General features: G+C 44.3%; 2 protein-coding genes across 2 annotated transcripts in view; one reads left to right on the top strand and one right to left on the bottom strand.

Moving 5' to 3' along the window:
- Positions 1–89: 89 nt before the first annotated feature.
- On the top strand, positions 90–2,875 carry LOC137184710 (rhodopsin-like). The gene is made up of 5 exons (XM_067592636.1): positions 90–609; positions 842–1,010; positions 1,202–1,367; positions 2,100–2,339; positions 2,435–2,875. Exons 1-5 carry the CDS (start codon positions 249–251, stop codon positions 2,561–2,563), a joined length of 1,065 nt encoding a protein of 354 aa, XP_067448737.1. The 5' UTR covers positions 90–248; the 3' UTR covers positions 2,564–2,875.
- A 707-nt stretch (positions 2,876–3,582) lies between these two features.
- The window catches only part of plxnd1 (plexin D1), a 61,298-nt gene continuing 55,444 nt past the window's right edge, over positions 3,583–9,436 (bottom strand). Inside the window, exons 30-36 of the mRNA XM_067592628.1 lie at positions 9,392–9,426; positions 8,673–8,777; positions 8,321–8,484; positions 8,092–8,239; positions 5,896–6,036; positions 5,699–5,773; positions 3,583–4,632 (exon numbers count right to left, since the gene is read on the bottom strand). Of these exons, the coding sequence (XP_067448729.1) occupies positions 4,516–4,632; positions 5,699–5,773; positions 5,896–6,036; positions 8,092–8,239; positions 8,321–8,484; positions 8,673–8,777; positions 9,392–9,426 (785 nt within the window). The 3' untranslated portion in view covers positions 3,583–4,515. The remainder of the gene's footprint in view (positions 4,633–5,698; positions 5,774–5,895; positions 6,037–8,091; positions 8,240–8,320; positions 8,485–8,672; positions 8,778–9,391; positions 9,427–9,436) is intronic.

Here is a 9,436-nt window from a genome sequence, read left to right as displayed (position 1 = left end):
CTCTGCTAACACTTTGCTCCATGCACGAGCCCTAATCCGACCGGCCTGTTAAAAGGTGCCGCGCCTCCTCAGGGGGCTGCAGAGCACATTTTACTTCCACAAGATCTACCCCTCCATCCATCCTTTCTTCCCTTTTTCCACGTCAGCTACATGACAAGACTCCCTCACAGTGTTTTATTCTGAGAAGAGGCATATTTTTACACACTGTCAAGGTCTTAGAGGAAGAAGTACCACCTTTAACAGCAGCCATGAATGGCACAGAAGGACCCAACTTTTATATCCCCATGTCTAACAAGACTGGGTTGGTCCGCAGCCCATTTGAGTACCCTCAGTACTACCTGGCTGAGCCCTGGAAGTACTCTCTTTTGGCTGCGTACATGCTGTTCCTCATCATAACTGCCTTCCCCATCAACTTCCTCACCCTCTATGTTACCGTCAAACACAAAAAACTGAGGACCCCTCTGAACTACGTCTTGCTCAACCTAGCTGTGGCCGACCTCTTCATGGTTGTCGGTGGCTTCACAGTTACTCTCTTCACAGCCCTGCATGGATACTTCAGCTTAGGGGTCACCGGCTGCAACATTGAAGGATTCTTTGCCACCTTAGGAGGTAAGACACAGAGAATATGTGAAATTGTCCATGTGTCATATGAGTTTAATTGTGATTCTGATCAAAACAAATTACACTTAAAGTTTCTCCTTCCTGTGTCACCTTCGTAATTGAGAACATTAGTGTGAATACCTGAAATCTGAAATATTGTGTCTTTATAATTACATGTGTTTAATATCAAGTAAAAAGTATTCAGTATTTAAATTTACACATGCTTTATTTTATATCTCAGGAGAAATTGCTCTCTGGTCTCTGGTGGTTTTGGCTATTGAGCGCTACATTGTGGTCTGTAAGCCAGTGACAAACTTCCGCTTTGGGGAGAAACATGCCATTGCTGGGCTGGGATTCACATGGATCATGGCCCTGACCTGTGCTATACCCCCTCTGTTTGGCTGGTCCAGGTACTCAGTGTGTTTCAGTGCCTTGACTGTGCTTTAAAACCATACTAAAATTCTGCTGCTGAAAATGAAATGATATAATTTTATAAAAAGCACCTTATTGATTCTTTATTTACTTGCAGCAGATATTTAATATCACATACTATGTGTTGATGGAAATTCTTACATTATTATTATTATGTGTGTGGATGCAGGTACATCCCAGAGGGAATGCAGTGTTCCTGTGGCATTGACTACTACACTCCCAAGCCCGAGATCAACAACACCTCATTTGTCATCTATATGTTTGTCCTCCATTTCTCTATCCCGCTCTTCATCATTTTCTTCTGCTACAGTCGCCTGCTCTGCACTGTGCGAGCGGTAGGATCACCACTGCCAGATGCAATATTAATAATAAGGATGTGATACCTTGTTTATCCCTGCAGAGGAATTTCTTTTCTTTTTTTGTAACTTGCACCCCCTCCACAGGGAGGTTGGGAGCATCACAGAGCACAGTCTCTGGAGATGTGAGGGATTTAATGGCTCAAGGACACTTCAGGAGGGCGGATCCTTGCCAATATGGCAGCTTATACCCCCGTCCTCCAGCTGAAGGACAGTCTGCTTTCTCGCTGTGTCACCCTTATGCCCTCATTAATAATAGTATAACAACATTAAAAATGTATCAACAATCATAAATAGTAAAAAAAAAAAAAAAAAGGCCAAAATTGTTTCAATTAGATAAAGTAGGTAGATTCTTTACTGGCCTTTCTATTCTTTTTTCTTGAAGGCCCAAGTTGTAATTTTTTACACACGAGTTACAACAATAATTGCATATATATTTGGAGAGTTTGACTTAATGATGAAAAATAATTACTGCTGTATCTTAAACCAGGTGTAAACAAACCTTCAACGGCTTTAAAAAAAGAAAACATGACTGACTTACTGTAGGTTCAGCTGTTCTCTTGAATTAGTCAATTGATTTAAAGACCTGTAAATCAGTTTAGTCTAATCCTGTATTGTTGTTTTATTCATTCTGGTGATAGGCAGACCCCTTGTTGACATTTGGATCACACATTAGTAATAAGTTACTAAGCTGTATCTGTCTGTGCTCAGGCTGCGGCCCAGCAGCAGGAGTCTGAAACCACCCAGAGAGCCGAGAAAGAGGTAACACGTATTGTCATCGTCATGGTGATCTCCTTCTTGGTGTGCTGGGTGCCCTACGCCAGCGTGGCCTGGTACATCTTTGCCAATCAGGGAACTGAGTTTGGACCGGTTTTCATGACCGTACCAGCCTTCTTCGCCAAGAGTGCCGCTCTGTACAACCCGGCTATCTACATTCTGCTAAACAGACAGGTATGTGAAGCAAATATCCTGGTTTGAGAGAGCTTTAGAGAAAGTGTATCATGAGTGTGTGTTTTTTTTAATCTTCTTATTATTATCGCCCTCAGTTTAGAAACTGCATGATCACCACAGTGTGCTGTGGAAAGAACCCATTTGGAGATGATGAGGTCGGAGCCGCTGCTGTCTCCAAAACCCAGACTTCATCTGTCTCTTCCAGCCAGGTGGCCCCCGCTTGACCTGTGCCCCCCTTACCCCACACCACCCCGCTCCTTCCTCAACGTCCCATCTGTCCCTGCACACCTAGGGACCCACCACCGCCAAGCAGCACCACGTTCTTTTGGCCAATCCTCTTGACTTACCTCTCCATGTGTCTTCACTGCAGCGGCACAACCGCACCTTTGGTGGGACTGACATACTTAAGAGCCAGCATGTGTATTTTCAATCCATTTAATCATGGAAAGTGTTCAGCTGGCATCACAGAGTTTAACCCAGCATCAACGATCCAACTGAATATATTCCAAGCTCCCCACTACCCACAGAAACACATAACAGGTGAAAATTTTATTCAGAAAACCACAAAACATGATTTCATCCACATCATGTCTTGTTCAAGTAATTGTTGCAGCTACATATCCCCCAAAATGCGCTTTGAACAATCAATTTTATGAATACTTATGGCAAATTAGTCATGAATTTGTTTAGATATCTCAGATGAGTTTTTAAGGCATCAGATGGGGCTGTCCTCTGGTCTCTCTGTCTTTCCTCCTGTCTTTATGGTGACAATGCTGAAGTGGTGAGTTTGCTCTTGGCATCAACTGAGACATGAGTGTAAACAGATGGACCTGAAAAGAGCCTCTGCAGGGAGAAGGCGCCTCCTGCAAGAGACTGAATGCATGTGTGGTGGATGTTTATGTGTTTGAATGGATGTCAGAATGTCAGCGTGTGTCTTAAAGAGATACGGGGATATTATTTTGTTCATTGCGTAGAGGCTAGGATCTCGTGGAAGTTGTTCTGTGTCCTGCAATAAAAAAAAAAAACAAAGCTAAATGTCTGCCTGGCTTTTCCCTTACTCGCTTTTTCATGAGAACATTTACGAGGCATTATGAGAAGTTCCAGATGCTAGTTTGCGGGCTTGTGGGTGACGGGCCAAATCTTAATGGTTTTCAAATGTTGTTAAAATTCGCTACGCTGTAATGCATTTAGAAATGAAGCACTCTGACACTTAGTACAACGAACGTTGTCATCATTAGACACATTAAAATCCTAAATACTGTAATTTATTTCACAAACTCTGACAAGTCATTTGGCATCACAAATACAGTCATGTCAGACACATGTCTTCAGATTATATTGAGCTCACTTTTTTTTCATAAATGTAAATTTCCCTCTTGTAGTTTGGTCAGACTCCAACATGATATTCATTCGTTTACAAGCACACTGATCAACACTTCTATACTGATGCAGCTCTTCCCAGTGAACTACATTACACTTGATTTCATAAATTTTCAGTCATTTATACTCCTCTCTCCTCCCTCCACTCCTCCTCAACCCATCATCAACCTGCAAAGCACACTGGGACGTATTGTTCAAAGCACCAATGGGGATGAGTCACTCATCTTCACCAGTCACACCTGAGAACGTTGCAGGCTTTAGGAGATGGGAGGAGTTTGTCACGAAGGTCCTTTCTACTCATCCTGATGAACAGGCCACTTGAAAGCATTATAACACATCTATAAATATTGCTATGGACATTATAATACAGTACAGTGCATCATTGGCTCGTTCCCTTAAGAAAAGGGTTCAGTGCGTTAAGATTGCCACCAGGGCTTTAGGTCCCAGTAACTGTAAAGACATCCAGAGTAAGCCTCATCTCCATGCTCCTACACTTTCCCTTTAAAGCGTAGCTGAGCCAGACTGGAATTCTGTCCGTATCATGGATAAAGATTTGGGAAAATCAATTATATTCCCAGATGAGAGGAGGAACATGGAAGGCAAGTTTTTGAGTCCTTTGCTCTGCCACTTTTCACACTTGTTACAGTCTGTTGCTTTGAAGAATGGGAATAATAATGACACTTTTATGAAGGCTAATTCCTCAGTGGCCGACATTCCCACATAACCAAGTAGGTAGGAGAAAGGCAGCTGGCAGCAGGAGAAAAAGAGATGGCTAGTAGACGAGACGATGGCAGGTTCAGGCTTCGCTGCAGCACTCGTAGATGTTGTCCTCCACGAGGGCAATGACCTGCTCGAACTTGTGGTGCAGCTGAGTGCGACGTGCGGTGGGGTTAGACTCCAGCGCGTTCACCACCTGACCGAAGGAGATAGAAAAGAAAACACAACAAAGATGACTTTCAGCGGCTGTTGAGCGTTCATGCATCTAAGGAGAGGGAGGAAATCAGCCACCTGCCTGGACACAGAACGCTGAGTGAGAGAAAGGGAGCGCAGAGGAACAAGTGAAGTGCTTCAGCCTCTTCTCCTGCCTTCACGCATGCCTCCACACCACAAAAGCCTTTTGCTCTTCACATATTTACAAAACCCACATCTGCTCTGTTTTTCATGCCCAATAGTTGTCACCGTGTCAGTGGGATTTATGGGCTCTTAGCGGCAGTGTGCTACCAGGCACAGCGAACTGAGCTGGGGCGAGAGAATAGGCAATCAGAGGCCATTCACAGAGCTCTGTGAATCAAAATCTAAGCCCCTGGCCCACGTCAGTACAGTAGAATATCAGAGGAAAGCAGCTAAATGGTATTATCATGAGGGTGCTCTCCATTAAGGCACAGTCACCACTGACTAAGCCTCTCCTGAGAATAGTCACAGCAGTTAGGAAACATGGGGGAGGACAGCAAGTCAAGTCAAGTCAAGTCAATTTTATTTATAAAGCAGGGGCATGAAGACGGCTAGTTCAAAGCGAAAAAGTGGGATATGAAGCAACAACTTAAAACTGTCATTAAGCAGATAGGGGTGGTGGATAAAGTGTTGCAAGAGGAGAAGGTAAACACTGTGTTATTTGTTTGAAGTGAAAGGTATGTGTGGGCTGAAGAGGGAGGGTTGGACATGTAGAATATAGTGGCTGCAGCTGGGAAGATAGTCCACATATGATTGGTTCTCTTTTGAAAACTAAAGAAAACAGCTATTTAATGCAGATATCTGAGTACGTTTGGTTGAGTGACACATTGTAAGGCTGTTTACAGTGTGTCACATCGCTCAACGATAATCATACGATCTCCTACACTGATACGTCACGCTCTGATACACATCTGTGAAATATAATACAGCACACAGGGTTGACTGAAGCGTTGTAGCTGCTGGAAAGGGCCAGTTTGAACATGAATAACATATCTAATCAAAAAATGAAAGCACGAAGAGATTCTTACCTGGTTTCTGTATCTCTTGGCATATTTGTAGATTTCTGTCAAGGCCAGGTTGGTGTTGAATTCGTTTCTGTATTTCTACACGATAGACAACAGAGAGTTGTATTAGATTAAAATTCCAAACCTAAACGTGCATCTAATTGCAGACTTTTATGGAGTCAGATGATGACAAGGGAGGGCTTTCTGAACGCTTTACTCACTCGTGACTCCTCAGCCAGGTGAGCGTTCATCTCCTGCTCGCTGAGAGGGGCCATTTCCTGTATCTGCTGGTAGTAGCACTGCACTCTCTTCTTATACTCAGGAATCTCCTTGGCATACAGCAGCTTGTTGGTAGGGGAGTCCTGAAATAAAATAAAATAACACATTTCAGTCAGGACATTCACATAAATGTTTTAACCATTTAAATCTGAGCATGCTTTAACACCCCCTGAGCTCATAAACCTTCCTGGAAAAAGTCTGAGACACACAACATTTAATGAACTTGGACACATAGTAAAAGAAACATTCAAAATTACAGCTAAATCCTGATACAAGAGGAGGCTGCGGAGGTAAAGGGAGTCACATTTCTGATAGGCAGTGGAACAGTGAGGATGAGATCAGTGTTGTTGAATGCGGACTAAATGAACGCCACATTTTTATATGGACTGCCTTTTGTGATTTGTTGTGAGCATACATGCAGCATACACTGTTGTGTGTATGCAGCATGTGACTATAAAACAGCTTCACACGAAGGTCCATATATGGCACAACATCAACCTTTACTGAAATCCTGAGGGTAGATTTCGAAGCAAAATTAATTATTTTGCACCGGACCACCATGTTTGATGAAGAGATTTGTGCATTATTGTGCAGTCTGCAATGAGGTGCTAATGTCCTAATATGGAGCTGTTCATTTAAACTGGATATTATTTAAAATCTAAAATCTAAACCAGCCTGAGCTTAGACAATAGAGGGAGGGAACGGTTTCCTTTCGACACAACAGGAGGCTCAAAAAGTCAGAGCCGGAGAAGGAACATTCCAGTCTAAACAATACTCCTTCATACCTCGGCCACTGTCTCCGCAGTCACTTCAAGCTCTCGCACTGGTGCTTATTCAAGCAGAAAGAAAAGTAGCGGGGCTAAGAGGTTGTGTGCATATTCAGGTTTTAGTGGTGACTACTGTTGTGAGCAACTGTGTGTAGGTCTTTGTGTGTGTGTGTGTATGTGTGTGTGTGTAAGAGAGAAAGTAGGACAGGGAGAAAGAGACGGGCAGCCTCAGTTTTCAGCATCAGTGAATGTGCTTACAGCGCACCTTAATATTTCTATATGTCATGAGTTATTTGTGTCACCTAATGTGTGTTTGTTTGCGTGTGTGTGTGAGTGTGTGTTAAAGGTGATGAGGGACAAAAACGCTATGGTCACAGTCACTCCTTCTGATAGGGAACCCTCTCTCTTCCTGTCCACAAGGTCACTTCCTACTGTTCGCCCATCTGCCTGGTAACCCCCCTGTGACCCCGTGGCCCGCCATGTCTGCATCTCGCCAGATAAGAGGGTTTCCGTGGAAACAGCGAGCGTTGCTTAGTTTCCTACCCCTCTCTTTCTCACCCCTGCTGCGCTCCTGCTAATCCAGACCCCGTACCCTTCATTGCCCTGTCCCGAGGCCATCACACACACTCATACGCATGCACAAATAAGCCACTGTAAACACTCGAGGAAAATGGAGAGGTGTGTCATGCCAGTCTCCTTGACATACAAGAGAAAAAATGGCCACATCCTTGAACCCCATGACTCCACAATACAAGCGAAGCCAGATGCAACATGTTAATGAGGAAGCTGCAGACGCACTTTATGCTGGGGCTTTTATGTATCTGCCTGCATGTAAATGTGAGTATCGCTACCATGAGTGCATTGGCTCTTTGGAACCGAACTGGAAGTATATAAATCAGACTGTTACTCAGTGAAAAAGGAGCATTATTTGATGAGTCCTTGGTTCCCTCCAGGGAGGAAGCCAGTCAGAGAGAGACAGGAAGCAGAGCATGCTCAGGGTCACGGTGTCTGAGGGATGAGACGGATTTGTGAGCAGTGAGGACATTGACATGCAAGCACACACACAGAGACACACACAGACAGACAGACAGACAGACAGACATATGCATGCCTGAACACACACACACACACACACACACACACACACACACGCACACATACGCACAGCACAAAAAGAGATCCCTGGTGCTCATGACCTTGGATCAGTCGACCGGGCTGAAATAACATGAGGAGAGGTAGATGGAGCTGACAGTCTAGAGGCTTAGGGATGAGGGTTCACAGGGGGGCTCTGGAGGTATGTGTGTTTGTGTGTGTGTGCTAGATAGATAGATAGATAGATAGATAGATAGATAGATAGATAGACAGTCTCACCTTTCCTAGCTGCAGGTCAGAAATGGAGCAGGCATCTATGAAGGCCTGGGCGATGACAGACAGACAGGCGTCCATGTGATCCGTCTTATCGATGTCAAACACAAACTGAGGATTCTTCAGGATGTTCACCCAGAAACGCAGAGGTAAACTACACGGAAGGGAAGATAAGCTTTTACAGCCGTGTACTTGCACTGCAAAGTGACTTAAATCATAGAGTTCAGTCATCTACCTGTTGGTTTTCCAGATGTGCAGGGTGTCTGGGTCCGTGATGCCCCGTTTGTCAGCCTGCTCCTCCAGGAAGTCAAAGAAGTATTTGATAGCCAGAGGGGGGCGGTCCGGAGGGATGCTGAGGATAGCCTGAAAGAGGTCATCCAAGAACTTCTGAAGAGTTCCCTGTGGAGGAAAAGCGTAAAGGCAGCTCTTACATACACAGAGACATGGTTTCATGGCATGTGGACATTTTTAGATGACTCCAGAGGCTTATATAGGCCATAAAAGCATGAAATTGAAAGATGACATAGATATCGAGCTGTGTCTGTTTGTGACGTTGACAACGGAAGCAGTCTCTTCTTTCCGCTCACCTTGGTAGACAGCAGGCGTGTCAGGTAGATTTCAGGTAGGACCTTCTTTCGGTGGCTCTGCCTGTGCGACTTCCTGGTCTCCATCAGCTCGTCATGAGGTAGGACCTGGAACACAAGAGGTGAAAGGTCACCATGCTGCACACAGGTTGAAGCAATAAACCCCCTCATGAGTAGCTAAATGAATGCTCTACTGTCTCTGCTGTCTCAGTTGGCAAAGGGGAATTTTTCTGTTTCATGCATTAGACACATGATCCAGAAACCACATCAGGGTATTTTGAAGCGGTGAATAACATGCAGAATTGGGGAAGTGACAGGAGTTAGGAAATTCTCGAGATTGTCTCTGGTTGCTGTGTACAGGATCATGTATCTGACTTGCTGACACACGTCTAAATTCAAATTCACCTACTTGTGTCAAAAAAAGGACTACAAAACTCTGTCTGTAAAACTAACTATTCACCCGGCAAATTGTGTTCCAAGGAACTCATTATTCTAAAGTCAAAGGGCCCATATCTTGGCTGACGTTTATAAAAGAGCTTAAGCGGCATTAGTGCTGTCATGTCCTCTCAGCAGCTTTCCTTTTCACCTCCATTCACCCCCGTTCTCTCTGTCGTCAGGCCTGCCCCGTGCTGACTAACTCTGGCACACACAGGAAAAGCTTTGGTAATAAACTCGGAGACCACTTATAGAAACATTCTGATTACCTATGAGGAGAAACTCACCAAGTGTACATACTTCTCGGTATCCAGATCTTTGACTAGAGAGAA

This window comes from Thunnus thynnus, chromosome 6, assembly GCF_963924715.1.
Source record: "Thunnus thynnus chromosome 6, fThuThy2.1, whole genome shotgun sequence".
Lineage (NCBI taxonomy): Eukaryota > Metazoa > Chordata > Actinopteri > Scombriformes > Scombridae > Thunnus > Thunnus thynnus.
The sequence above is the reverse complement of the archived record's forward strand: the minus strand, read 5'-3'. Positions and strand labels throughout refer to the sequence as shown.